We start from the raw sequence: 15,278 nt of genomic DNA, 5'->3' as shown, positions 1-15,278 counted from the left end.
CCGCTCCCGGCCGTGGGCGGGGACTGCTCCCTCGGGAGCGGGCTGCTCGGAGCCTCTGCGACCTGGCCTTGGACACCTCCAGGGATGGGGCAGCCGCAGCTGCTCTGTGGCCTTGGACACTTCCAGCCGTGCGGCATCCGCAGCTTCTCTGGGCAGCCTGTGCCAGTGCCTCACCACCCTCACAGTGAAGAATTCCTTCCTAACATCTAGTCTAAATCTCTCCTCTGTAGTTTAAAAGCATTCCCCCTTGCCCTATCACTCCTCCTCTTTTTTACAATCCCTCTCTAGGAATAGGAAGGTGCTATAAGCTCTCCCTGAAGCCTTTTCCAGGCTGAACAACCCCAACTCTCTCAGCCTGTCTTCATAGGAGAGGTTTGCTCCAACCTTCTAACCATCCTGGTACCCCTCCTCTGGACTGACTCCAACAGCTCCATGTCCTCCCTGTGCTGGGACCCCAGAGCTGGATGCAGCACTGCAGGTGGGGTCTCACCAGAGCAGAGCAGAGGGGCAGAATCCCCTCCCTGGCCCTGCTGCCCACACTGCTTTGGATGCAGCCCAGGACACCTCTGGCTCTCTGGGCTGTGAGGGCACATTGACAGCTCATGTCCAGCCTCTCATCCACCAGCACCCCCAAGTCCTTGCAGGGCTGCTCTAAAAGAGTTCTTCTCCCAGTCCGTACTCATGCCTGGGATTGCCCCAACCCAAATGCAGCATCTTCCACTTGGACTTGTTGAATCAAAGGTATTCTTTGCCCTCAGCTGGATGAGGTTTTGGGGAAATGCACAAGGAAGATGTACATGGCCACCTCAGGACAAGGTCCTGCTGTGGCATTGATAGGGTTTCTTACTAAGGAAAAAGAACTGCTTTTAATTTCATAGTATTTTGCATGTAAAAGTAATTGGCAAGTGTAGCTTTTTTTAATGTAGCATGTAGGAGTAAGAAAAAAAGTATTGTAAGAAAAAGCAAATAAACCACACACTATTTGCTTATTCCACTGCCTTTTGCTAGAGCCAGTGTGTTAATACATTGTATCTCAGAAACAGGTCCTTAGAGAACGCACATCACTGAACCAAAACTTGGGTTTTAGCATGAATATGTACCTTCCAGACATACATACCCATGCGGGATGTATTGTTGCATGAGTGACAGCTGTACTGAAGAAAAAAAAAAGTCTTCATATTTTTGCCAGCACTTGCTTTCTAAGGTAACTCTAGTAATGGAGCAATTGACCATGCAAAGACTAAACAGCAGGTTTGGAAGCTAGTTTATCATTGTCTGTATGAGGGAGGCTTTCTAGCTCTTAAGAAACCCATATCCTAGCTCTTCTCAAAGTGTAATACAAATATTTCCTTTGTATTTTTACTAAAAGAGCCAATCTCTTCCATCTTGAGAACAAGGATTCAGATCACCTTAGAAACAGAAGGACAGCAGGATATCCCTCTTGGCAATGTCCTCTACATGATCAAGTGTATCTACTACATCCTTAGCACGTTTGCTTAAATTCTCATGAAAACCTCTATGAAAAAGATTCTGCAGTTGTTCTTAGTAACCTCTTACTTCTGTGTAACTGCTAGGTAGCATTCTTCATTTGCAAGGGCAGTATAAGGCATTACCTATGGTACTGTGGAATCTCCTGCGTCTGAATATTTTCAAGGGATGGACAAACAAGTGTGGAGTATGTTCCATACACACTTGATTGCTGCTGCCTGCCCCGGAGGTGCAGCACCGCCCCGGGACTGGCCAGACAAATCCAGACTTGTTTTAACCATGTGCTCTGAATCCCCTTTGTTCCAAGCGCGGGTAAAACTGAAAGTAACTCGGACTCCCCCGAAATAGAGTCCGATTGGCTGGTTATCCCGGGTCCACCCCTAGTTCTCCCCTTTCCCTTCCCCCGAATAAAAGACGAGCCGAGCAGGCTCCGCCCTCTCTAGCCTTGGCTCTCCTTCTGTTAACAACTGCTCCTGTTTCTTTCTCGGGACGGGAGGGATAAGACAAACAGGACTGAAGCACAAGCTTGAGCTGTATTTCTACCTCTTTGCTTCTGCTATTGACATTGCCTTTACAGCTATCACTTGCTGCAGTTCGGAGCCACCGAGTCGCTGGATTGCCCGTGCCGTCTCTCTGGGCAGCTCGGGGCTGTCTAAGGCGCGTAAGGGTGAGCTGAACGACTGAGCAAGCTGAGAACATTTGTCACTTGATCCCTCAGTGCAAGCCATTGTGCTGTCTCCAACTACATTTCCTCAGATCACAAAGTACCAAAGTGTTGCTCTGTGCAGCTCCTTAATTTAGAAGATGTAGTGTCCACCCTAGGACAAGTGTGTTCATTGAACACCTGTGAAAAGCCCATTAAATTAAAATTAGTCTGGTTTTGTTATTAGGCTTTAGTGTTTGGTCTGGTATAAAACACAATTAATTTGTTTGCTTTTCATCAGCATAAAATCAGAATACAGTGTTAACAGCAGGAAGAAAAGAGAGAACTCTTTCCTCCTAACAAAACTGACCTATGAATTCACAAATTGACCTATGATCAGTAAGAAAAGCAGTGCAGTAGAAAAATATCTGTTCTGCTGTTTGCATTGCAAGGCACACTGTAGGAATTACAAAACCACCCAATTAAAAACACTGATATGTTATAAAGATATTTATTAGTTCCTTGTTTATCGCACTCTTGTATCTATCAAAACATCTCCTGCCATATTAACTGAATTGTTACATTATGCTTTCTTTACTGTGCCATTGAAGTACGTGATATTTTTGCAGAAATCAAAACAAAGATGTTATAAAAGTACTTTACGATGTGCAACAAACCAGAATTTAGAATAAAAAAATTAAATATTAAGGTATTTTAAACAGTTACAGGTAAGTAAAATATGACATATATGTAAAAACAACACTTACTAACTGTAAGACCCTTTGTTTCCATACCTTAAAGTGTGTGACTGTGAAAATTTTTATTTAGTAACTATAAGATCAAATGTCCTCAACTTAAACATTCTTTGTAAAACTGCAAGGAAAGCTAACTCTGTTATTAGCTTAAAGAATGATATAATTAAATATTTTATGTAGAAGGATAATTTATGTTAGATAAACTTGATACCCAATATCTTCTTGGTAGCAGAATCACAGTCTTTCCCAAGTTCAAGTTGATAGCAAATAGATGGAAATTGCCTTCTTACCAACTCTATTGCTTTCTTGATCAATGCAAAAGCACAATGAACACCACTGTGAAATGAAGTTTCATTAGAATAAAATCTTCTAAGTCCAGGAGCAGGAAAAAAAAAATTCTTCTAATGATAATTATTTGAAAGACAAAATTTTCTACAGGATGATGATCCAGCATGTATAAAATATTATCAGATGCAGATGAATAATATAATTCCTCAAAAGAGGAAGGAAGATTTCCATGGCTCTCCTGACTTGTTTCTGTATCCTTTGCCTACATGCCCTGTAAAGTACAAGTGTGTAAAGCTTCCCCTTTTAGCCCAAGGAATCTATTATATATTGGTTATAATATCCTTTAGTATAGCTATTGAACCTCTATAACGATATTAGTCTTCGTATGTTGAGAAGATTTATATAAAAGTTTTTTTTAAAAGCGCACCTTCAATTAGATGAATCTTCCAATTTCATTAGTGTTTTGAAAACTATCCCTTTCAATTCCTTTGTGCATCGTATGAACTGTAGCACAAGAACAGTAGCAATCAATGACAGTATCTTTTTTTTTTCCATTTGGAACCAAGGAAGAAGAAAAAGGAAGCAACATTACCATTTAAATTATTTCTTGACAACAAAAATGGTACTTTCTGCAAAGTACTTTAAACCAGCATTTGCCTAATGCCAGTTAATTGCTTCACCATGGAACCACTACTGGGGAGGGAATTCACTTTAGTAGTTTGTCAAACATGGGCCTGGGTTTCACACTTTAACTTGGTAATGGGTTATTGGGAATTTTGCAGTTTGTGTTTGGTTGGGTTCTAATCTACTTCTGGCACTGATTAAATACAGCACTAACCAAAACCTCTTGCCCTAAGTAATTACAGCTGATCCTTTGGTGCCAAAAGCATTTTCCTTTTCACTGAATGTTCTTCGGTCTAAGTGCAGCCTTCACTTACAAATTACAGATTTCCAGAAGGAAGGAAGTAATTTCTGCTGTGAGCAAGCAATGAGAGGTATGAGACTCCAAAAGGTATATCTAGGGGGAAATAATATTCAGATGTGATTGTGCTTGTTATTAGGGCAAATTTAAAAATAGACTAAATAACAGAAAAATCTTGAAAGCTGGCCTAAAGGAAAAAAAAAGGAAAAGTTGCATGTTAGAGTTTTGCAATGATAAGCATTCCACACAGAAAGCATTCTTTAGAATACAACCAAAGTGATTTACTTACTGTAGTAAACCCCTTCAGTGATGCCAAATCATGTATGATGTTCATTGAAAATGAAGAAAATTCTATGAAATCTGTCAGTAAAGATTGATTTTAAGAGCACTAAAATGTTAAGCATGGAGCAACAATATGGAAACACAAGCTTAAGATTTATGACTTATCAGAATAGAAGTATTACATACTGCCACACATTCTTGGTTGTGGTTCAGTGTGTTATGCTGGCTTGATAATAAAGATGTGCGTAAAATTAAGCCATGACAAGAAGGTAACAGCTGGCTTGGGTGAAAAGGAAATAGAGGAACTCATCAGTGCCAAATTTGAATATTCATTCTTTCTCTGAAAAAAAAAATTTCCAAGACATGTAAAGCAATTGGCTTTCCTTGGTGCAGAGCTGAGCCTGCCATAGAATTTGAGCAATCTATTAAAATAATAATTTCATTGGACAGCTGCTCTTCAAATGCTGTTTCAAACTCTGGTTGAAACAAGCATGCAAGCTTACAGGAGGAGAAGCAAGATCGTCAGGGCAGTGGACAAATATTATTTCATTACATGTGTACCCAAACATCTTCATTCTTCTTCTTTTGGAATAAAAGCAGAATATAGCCATAATTTAGAGTTTTAACAAATATATGTGTCATATATTTCTAATGCCTGAAAAGTGAAATTTCCCTGTCCTTTACCTATATCCCAGGTATCACATGAAAAACTGAAAAAGGAATTTGGTGGTTTCATGTTCTTATTCAATTTACTCTTCTGCAAACAGCACTGATTCCAAATTAAAAAAAAAAAAATCACAGATATAATCTTTTAGAGTCATCAATGCCACCATCAGTTTGTGAGAAGTACTAGAATTAAAAAGAATATGTAAACCAGAAGTGCACACTGTCCTTGCTAAGAACAGAGATGCTATAAAAAACAAAGGTTTTCAAAAATGGAACAATGAAATGCCTGAAGAAGTTAAAGTGTTTCCACTAGGGAAAGAAAGGTTTGCACAAATAAGAACCACTTTCCTTCTTTCCTTGAGGGAGGTGCTGTATCATTGCAGTCATCAGAAAGAAATCCCCAAACGAATACATTAAAACTAAGCAGCACTGATGAAAAGGAAGAATAAGAAAAGACATCATTGCTGGAAAGAAAATATTATCTGTCATCTTACTTATTTTAATAAATTTCAACATTGGATGGACAGATTAGTCATGTGAAGACTTTGCATTTCACCTCTGCAGCATTTTATCTTACCTAAGAAAAAATATAAAAAGGAGCCGAAAATAACTAAAAGTGCCAGGGACTTCACAAAACGTGTGGGATAGTAAAAACCTGGAATCAAAGATATTCTCTTGAGTTTTAAGTGTATTTCTCAGGCAAGGAGTTCCTGTGAGTGAAAGTAAAAAGGGTTGGAATTGATCTTTCCTTTCCTACCTAACCTTTTACTAATGTTTTCCAGTGGTGATAATGAGCTTTTCTGTGACACAGCCATACCTGGATTCTGTTTGTGGGTGCTTCAGAGTGCTAGAAGTGCCAGCTATGTCTTTTTCACTTTTTAGTGAAAAAGATTCAAATACCTTTGAGAAAAATCACTGCAGCAGCAACAGCTACAGGAGAACGCAAAATCTTCTAGGAAGGCCAGATGCCTTAGAATAAAATACTGACAGATTCTATAAATATTTGTGTGTAAATTGTAAATACAGTCCTAAAAATGTAACGGTTTAATAATTTGTTTATATTTAACTAATATAGCAATTACATGACTCATAGATGCTACTTAGTTCCAGCCTCAGCTGTGACTTGTTTGTTCACATCCACTGCTCCAAATGTAACATCTGTAGTGAACGCTCTAGTCACATTTCTAGGAAATAAAAACAGGAACACAACAGTTAGGAAAAAACTGGGATTTAACAGAAATGATTAGACACTGTTAAAACATTTTATGTGTATGAAGCAAAGGATAAAAAAACCCCAAAATATTCTGTGCAACTGAAAAGAAAATTTATTTCTGGAGAATGCTCAGCTTAAGAAAAAGGATCAAAATGCATTGCCTTCCATGGTGTGAAATACTCATCAAAACTGAACCGTTTCTGTTTATGATGTTTTAGCATATTCATTATTATGTCATGAACAGTACAAGTTATGCATTATGTCTCTCATTTTGTTGGGATGCTTCTCTACCCGGTTTTGAGGTAGGTAGTCCTGAGAAAACGAGACATTTAGAACAAAACCTTGTTAACTAATTTAATTGCAGCCTGGCAGGTTTTTTTCTAGAAGAGGAAAAAAAATCACTTAAATATTTATTTAATAACAATATAGTGAATATTAATTATTTTGTAAGGACAGAGAATGACAACAATAGATTTAATAGAGGTAGTCCCAAGGCCTATTCCCAAAGAGGTTAAAGAAAGTCTACAAGGTTTCCATTTATATATTACATTCTTTAAAATATCATTGACTTTCACTAATGCATTTTTAGATAAGAAGACAAACCAGAAAGGCTGCAAGCACAACAGAAGTTTTCAGCTGAGAAGAACAGAGAACCAAGCTGTTTGCAGAATGAACCGTGCACAAAGTGAGAGATGAGGCACAAGTATTTCCTAGGATAAAACTTCCATTTTAAATACACAACAGAACTGTCAAGGCAGAGGCATAGCTACAGTGAAATTCATTTATCTTTATCTGTACAACTGTTTAATACTAGATGGTATCTCAATACACATATCCATGGAAAATCCACTAAATGAAGAGAAAAGAAAAAAACATGAATGGCACTCTAGGGAAATTGATATTTAATCTGCATGCCACGACATATCCATGAGAAGGAGCTATGTTTTCTCTCCTTTTAAACTCTTTAGATGGAAGTGGGGAATACAAAACTAGTTAGACAAATTTTTGTTCCTAGGCTACCCAAAGAATAACCACATTGATTCATTATGGGTATTCATAGCTTAAAAGGTTAGAAAGGATCAAGAGGCCATTTAGCATGATCTCCTCTATAACACATTACATTTATTTTCTAAAGCAAAGCTTGATAACAGCCAGCCAGACTGGATTTCAGAGAAGGAGAGTTCATAATTGTCCCTGGCAAACTGTTCCAAACCTCACTTGGTAAAACTGCATGTATTTTTTTCTCTTTTTTAGCTTTCATTTGCAGACCTTGCTTCTTATTTTATTTCTGCAATGACATTAAAAAGCAATTTGATAGGCCTAATAATACAAACAAGGTACAGAAATGACCCAAGATACACATGATGTGGAATCACCTCCCATTTTGCAGACAGAGGTCAATATGTGCAGGCCAAAGCACAGACAGAGATAACTCAAAATAGGAGATGTGCCAACTTAGGTCAACTTTCTAAGTCCTACAGGAGCAAATACATCCTCAGAGATAGTTACAAGGCCTTCTACCAATCACAGCAAGCCTAAGTTTATGGTTTAGTTGCCTTATGACAAGAATGATTACAAACAATTATCCTCTAACAAAAGGGGAGAAATTAAAAGGAAAACAATCATAAGCTTACTGAAGTCTCTTGTGTAACTACATTTCCTCCAGGCACAGAACTTTTGCTTCCTAACAAGATGTTATTTTAAGATTGTGCTTTAACAAATCTGCATGTTTTCATTCAGTGCTTTTTCCTGTTGCCATAGTGAAACAGAAGCTGGCATATGAAAGGAGATACAGCCATTCTGAAAACCCAGTGCAGTGACATGGGTGATTTTGATCACCACTGCAGAAGATGGAGATTAATTTCCAACACTTATTACAAAAATATCCTAAGAAAACCCCAAAACAAAACCCAGAAACTAGCTTTAATTATCTCATTAAAGCCTATGTTTTCCAAAACGATAATTTAATTAGTGTACAGAGGGACTGAAACGAAATGCTAAACCAGAAACTACTATTTGTTTTTGATGCAGCATAAGGAAAAATGAAACTGTAATATGAAATGTCAAACTTTTAATAATTCCTTAATTTCTGGCAAAACTTGATGAATGGTATCAAATGTATGGTCCAAATGAGTTCTAGTAAAAAGAAGTTTCCCAACAAAGACATGAGCAAGGAGTCTGTAACTGGACAATTGTAAATTTTCTGGCAGGCACTAAGCCACGATATTCAACATACTAGTGCATCTCGGTCCATTTGTTAAGCTCCATCACTCTGACTGATAGCTTTTTGGTATTACCCATTCTTTTGATTCAACACTCTTTTCTTTAACCTATGAAAGATTTTCCCAAGCTAAGTAATTTAATCTCTACAGACTGAAAGCTTAGCCAATATTCTCTTAAATGACGACTACATTGAAATACTGCTAAGTGGCACAACAAAAGACATGAGAGAAACTAAGATTAGTGTTGCACATCTTCATTGCTAATTAAGCGGTTTCAGATTTTGAGATCGAAGGAGCTACATCAAAGGCAAAGTACAATAGTATTTTATAGCTCCAGTGATGAGTTTTCCATTGATAAAAGCTTCAAATCCACAAACAGCAGCTTTATTATCCAAAGAAAAGATATATTTAGTTTCAATTGATTTACTGTTTTAATTGGTGTAAGGCTGTAACATCACTACCTGAAATCAGTATTTTTTGTGCAATATTTAAATTGTGATTAAAACATCAACACTTTCAGTGTAACATTGCTTTTCACTACAAAATGTCAATCAGCATGCCACACTTAGAACTTCTGGTTGTACTTTAGAAATGACGGTATAATATTCATCAGTGCTTGACAAATAGACATCTCCAGAAATATATAAGGAGGTGTAGAACTTGTAATCACTAAATCATTAATCAAATTTTTTCCAGAAGAAGAGGAAAACATGACCTTCTAAAGGTTGTTTGATACACTGGCAGAGCTGGAGGTTTCAAGCTATTGCCTACAAAAGATGTTACCACTGCAGTATGTCTATAATAGCACAAAAACCAGTATGTGCTTTTGTGAGGCTACTTTGGCACTGAAATCCCTGGAATACAAATTCTTGTGCAGAGACACATGTGACAGATTTGTTGAAGCCATAGCTCCAGCATGATCAAGACTGCTTGGGGCAGGATGTAGTTGAAAGGGGAGGAGATTGTGGAATTATGTTGCAGAATTGGAAAAGACTTGTGACTTGACAGAATGTGTTCTTAGGGAATATGTACTAAAAAACAAGTTAGCCTGCTTGGCTAACTTTTATTAGCTTATTTTCAGGTTAGAATAGCTACTTCTTCTGGAGTCATTGATATTTTCCTTGTAACAGCTAACGTAAGTTGTCTAACCAAAGTCAAAAACAAAACATGAATACATTTCCAGAAACCTTCTATCATCCTAGGTATTTCTTATGGTTTACAGTTCAGCCAAGGAGGTCTTTTAAAGGGCACAGAATGCATATGCTGCTGCAGAAAGTTTCTCTACAACAGTCACTTGATTCCACATAGGCAGAAAACAGACTTAAAATAAAGCCAAGCCCTTCACTGACCAAAGAGCTTTAGGTATTTGTTTGACTATAAATCTCTAAAAGTAAAAACTATTTCTACTCAGTTTCAGGACTTGCCTTCACTTAGAGATTGAATTGCCCCCCCCCCCCCCCTTTTTTTTTCTTTTAAATTTTTATTTAACCAAATAATAGCATTTTGACTAAAAAATAGCTTAACAAATGGATTATTTTTTCAGGGCTTAGTTATGAAAAAGGACAACAAATAGTATACTCTACCTGGGCTACAAAACCTATTTATCCTTGCCATGATTAACACCTTCCAGAGGGAATGGATTTCCCAGTCTCTCCTGAAGACCATTTTTTACAGGATTCAATAGATTTGCACTTGGTAATGCATAGGCTAAATAAAGAGTTTCTGAAATATTAGAAAGCTATTTTTTGAAATATACACTAGGGAAGGATGATTGAAACTAATCCTATATCAATGGCTCACATTCATTTATGCAGTTCAGGACACAAAAGTAACAGTTTCTATAATGAAAACCTGTGCTGTGCACTGCTGAGCTGTAGGCTGTCTGCCTAAGGGATCATGAGCTCAGGATAGTTCTTTAAGCTCTTACAAGGTCTTTGTTTAGAACGTTTCATTTGAATTATTTAAAGACCATCTAATGATTTATGTAAAAGTACTGCCTTTGCTTCTCTTGAAACATGCTGTGGCAGGAGTTGCAACTGTTGGTAATTATGCCTGTAGGAAATCTGTTAAACAGATGCTACACAGATGCCACTAATTTGGTAACATCCCCAAACAAATGACAAATTATTTTTTATTATGTTAGGTTCAAACAAGTACCCAAAAAAGAGTTCTGATAAGCATTTATGAAACTCAAGGAGCAAGTCAATATACAAACAGAAAAAAATTCTTACTAGCATACTGTAAATTACATTATAAATGTAAAATGACGACGACTGTGTCCATCCTAATTGCAGGCTGAAACGGTTTTATTTGATCTTCAGCAAGGCAAAACTTCTGGATATCCTTTGCCAAAAGGAAGAGGTATCTCTGCCAGAATCTATGGAATTTATATTACAATTGCAATAAAAGAGGGAAATTTGTGTTTGCTCTGTACTTACAAGAATGATGTAGCTGTCACAGTTCTGTCTCTCACCTCTCCAGAGGGCCTGGCAGCTTGGGCTCAGTGCCAGCCTTGTCAGCACAGCTGTGGAGCCTTGAAAGATTGCTGTGAGAGGACTGCAGATTCCTGCCCCTCATTTGTTCACGTGCCTTTGAGCTTAGGCTCTTACCCATGGTTTCTCAGCTGAACTATGTTGCCAGTATGTCTGCATCCAGACTTCCACCTCCCTGGTTCTGTCCCAGATCCTCATGGACTCAAGTTCCTGGTTTGATCTTGGACCTGCAGATGAGCCACCATGAGGAGGCCAAACAGACTGACCCTGGCTACTATCACTAGCACTCACAGCCACCTGCTCTTCCTATTTGAGTACTACACGATCAGAGCCACTGCCAGTCCTCCCCAGCAGACTGAACGTTTCCCTGCTAGTTTCTGCAAAGACGAGGCAATGGAATGATTTGCAGCACAGTAACTGTGTGATCTCCTGACTGACTGAACTCCTACCCACCTTAAAAATGAAGGAATGGACACAGGAGCTGAGGGGGAGCTGTGGGGCAGTTCCTTGGAGACTGCCCTAGGCAGACCAGCTGTGCTTAGGCCAACTGGAAGGTGTTATCTGTTTAGATATGCTGGGTAACTTCTTGCTCTGACAATCCAGGCAGCCCAGGGAACTCCCCTGAGCAGTTTATGCTGTAGGCGAAGGAGGAGACCAAACTGTACATGGATTGGTAATTTTAAATAATCTCTGGAAACTGTTCTGGCGTATGCAGGAAAGGAAAAGGTACACAGAACAGCCTATGCATGTAGGTACAACAGCTCAGATATATTTTGCATATAGTTTAAGATAATAAACAGAAATTGATGATGTATATGCTGGAGTATTTGCTAGGGCCAGCTGGAGGATGATTATAACAGTTCCCCGATTCTCCTTTGATCCATCTGAGGATGCCCTCATAATGACTGCAATGGAAGCTCTTGTCACCATTTGGAGAGCAAATGGTCCTCCTGATGAAAGCACTGAATTCCCCCCATGAGTGTTACTCTATTAAAAAGATTCCAATAAAATTTTTTTTTTCAAACTTACAGCCTGTGACTAGTTATGCAAAACATCCTGTCAATTTATCTAGTGAGTATGTTCAAAACTGGTGTACCACAGGTGTTTCAAGCAATATGGAAGCTACCTGCCACAGGTCCTATTTTCTAGATAACAACTTTTCGGAAACGATGTAGTCTATGTCAGTTTGGTGATGTCTAACTTGATAGAATTCCATCAGCATTTTTTATAGTGCCTCACCACCAGTTCCCTCATCCAGGTGCATTTTTAACTTGGATTTAACTTTTAACTTCATTTTTTAAACTTCATTTAACATTTTTAACTTATTAACTTCTTCTTTGCTCACCTTTAAGAGATTGTTAAACTGAAAGCTATTGCAAAATTGCAGAAAGAGCACAAAACAATAAATACTGAAAATGGATAATTTAATTCCACACTGAAATAAAACTTTAAGTCTTATTAGTGCAATATCCATGAAATATATTATTGCAGCTAGAATATGAAAACACTGTTTAACAGTTGGCTATTATTCTGCCCTCATACGGGGCTACTTGCAAAGTATCTCAAGCAGAGCTAAGAGACAGTAAAATAACCTCCCTGAAATAAAGTGGAATATAAATCAGATTGAAAGATAGTAACATGGTGTTGATTCATATTGTCAGCTTCAATGTATTGATGAAATAACATAAGGAAGATAATAAATTTCTTACTAAATAATTAAGTGCACCAGATAATCCTAAAACACACATAAAGTGCAACCTACAGGTGAAATGAAAGAAATGAATACTCTATTATTTTGCCCTCTCAAGGCAAGAGGAAAAAGGCAAAATGCTCTTTAATTTACATGAACCACAGGCAGCAGCTAGTAAAATGCTGACATAAGAGACTGCATAGCAATGTCTTACTGCAGTTCAGTATTTATCCAAGAACTAGTCTCTGTCTCTCAAATGCCTTTGGGACAAAATGAAAGGTTAATCTAACTGAACAACATCCTACTTCTTAATTATTGTGTAAATTTTGCTTTTTTACTGAGATTTTTTTTCCTTCAATACAAATGCTATTTCTCTTGTAAATTATTTATATAGTGAAAACTGTTTTATTGTATTCTTACAGATTGATGCATTGAGAATCAGAATCTTTTATGTCTCTATGGTTCAGTTCTTGTAAAAGCTACCAATGATTGAATGTTATTTACCAAATATTTATCAAATTGCACCTACCTGAAATATGTTTGGAATCTTAGTATACAAACAATGCACATCATAAAAAACATTTACCGCAAATAGCATTTCCTTGTGTCTTTGCTGATTTATGCAAAGTAGACATTACGGTTTCTTAGTACATTTATACACTATTGCTCATATACTCCTTACTCACCAGAACCCATATAAATATGTATTATTTCCACATCTAAAAGTGAAAGGAATACTCTTCTGCCATAGCAATTGAGGAACAGCATCAAAAGTGAGTTTCATATAATAAGATTTAGGTGAAGTCATTCCAGAATTGGGGACGTTCTACTGGCAAAGCTCTTCCAATTTAAGACTAACATAATTTTGCCTTCAGTTATAACAGAGATCAACAACATTCTTGCCTGAAACAGTGATTTTCTTCTTCTTGTTAAGTCATAGCTGTTTGTTAGGTCATAGGAACTCAAATTACATGAATAAAGATTATCCTCTTCAATGTTTAGATAGCAGAGTAAAAGAATTGAGGTATGTGGGAAAGGTGGATAGGCAGTTACTCTTAATAACAGCTGTAATATCCAAAGGCCTTCAGCAGTAGCTGTCTGTTAGTTACATGTCATCTGATAATGCAACTATAATTAAAGGACTATAATTAAAACTATTTTTCCATTACAAGAGAATGGCTGACTGAAGGATGGTTGAAACATGCTGCATGCACTGCCTTCTGTGATTATCTTCTTATGTGACTTGATTTATCTCATGAAAGGGAGCCTAAGAATTGTGTAAATTGCTGAAAAACAAAAAAGAGAGTCATCTTCCCTAGGGAGGTACAGCATGGTTTTAATGTCATTACTCTAAAGCAAAATTTGAGATAAAAGTCTCTGAAGCAAGGATTGGAACAAACTGCATGGGAAGTGGTTGAGTCAACATCCCTGGAAGTATTTAGAAGACGTGTAGATGTCGCACTTAGTGACACAGTTTAGCAGTACACTTGGCAGAGTTCGGATGGTTGGACTTGATGATCTCAAAGGTCTCCTCCAACCTAAACACTTCTATGATTCTATGGATTTGCTGAAGTACAGAAGTAACAAAAGTGTAATTATGAATCCCAATCTGAAACAGAATATACATGTTTGCTGGGAAAAAATTACTTCTAACAGCATTTACATATTCACTCTCACAGAGCAACAAGAATTAACTTACATCATTTAGGCTTATGTTATTTACTGATTCAATTAGTAAACTATCCAGGCCCTTCATTGAACTATCAGGTACATGGACATAACAGTCTGCAGACCCCAAATTCTTAAATTAACAATAACATAACTAAAACCTAATTCAGGGATGTGTTTCTTTATTCAGAGTTTCCCCTCTCCAACAAAGAGAGAAGAACAACAGCATGGCAATTTTAGCCAGAGGAAAAAACCCTTCCTGGTTCTTTTGTGGAGAGAGAATACTGTTCTTCATTTCTTTATATGACATTAAAGTACTAGAGCGTCACATGCATTAAAAATGTAAATGGACTATTTTCTTTTAAATATTAAATCAAGATATGGTCTCTACAGTTCTTGTTTCTCTACATGAAAGGTAAAACTCTACAACACTTGCACCACTTGGTATTTTCCTTCTGAAATCTCAGAAATAAGTATGGCACTTACTTTGTGATTAGGCACGAAATTGACTACCGTTTTCTTTTATGGATGCTTTCAGCCTAATCTTCTCCTGAATATGTAAGAATTTCACTATAATAAAGAACACACAGTTTGCAAAGATTGCCACTGCCATCCTGTTAAAAGAAAAAAGATTTTTTTTTTTTTGGCTTAGGAAACTTCTGTTCCTTGTTCCCACTATCTACCTAAGTAGTCGCTCATATTCTTGCAATTTAAGGGAGTTCCAAAACAAATCCCATTTTATCAGCACGGTAATCAAACCACTCCAAACATATCTTAATCAGTTTTATTCATTCTGTTTAATTATGTGGAAAATTTAGTGTGACCTACATTTTCAGTAAAAACATGGCTTGAACTAAGTGCAAACTCCTGTCTTAATCTCTTGCTGCTAATACATGCTCTTAGTAATGTGGAATTACCTTAATTTGAACTGGAACAACCTTGCCTTCAG

General features: G+C 37.4%; 1 protein-coding gene across 1 annotated transcript in view; it reads right to left on the bottom strand.

The window, feature by feature from the left end:
• Positions 1-3,080: 3,080 nt before the first annotated feature.
• PARP4 (poly(ADP-ribose) polymerase family member 4) overlaps positions 3,081-15,278 on the bottom strand; it is a gene marked incomplete at both ends in the record, with an annotated part of 17,127 nt that continues 4,929 nt past the window's right edge. The window contains 15 exon segments of the mRNA XM_082277812.1: positions 3,081-3,222; positions 3,602-3,603; positions 3,607-3,723; positions 3,725-3,736; positions 4,386-4,456; positions 4,689-4,702; positions 4,704-4,876; positions 6,861-6,868; positions 7,976-8,114; positions 8,118-8,144; positions 8,327-8,393; positions 8,780-8,910; positions 8,914-8,940; positions 10,063-10,080; positions 10,083-10,186. Coding sequence (XP_082133938.1) covers positions 3,081-3,222; positions 3,602-3,603; positions 3,607-3,723; positions 3,725-3,736; positions 4,386-4,456; positions 4,689-4,702; positions 4,704-4,876; positions 6,861-6,868; positions 7,976-8,114; positions 8,118-8,144; positions 8,327-8,393; positions 8,780-8,910; positions 8,914-8,940; positions 10,063-10,080; positions 10,083-10,186 — 1,052 coding nt within the window.

The sequence above is a fragment of the Coloeus monedula genome, assembly GCF_965178545.1.
Source record: "Coloeus monedula genome assembly, chromosome: 3".
NCBI classification, from domain to species: Eukaryota; Metazoa; Chordata; class Aves; order Passeriformes; family Corvidae; genus Coloeus; species Coloeus monedula.
This window is presented reverse-complemented; position numbering and strand designations above follow the sequence as displayed.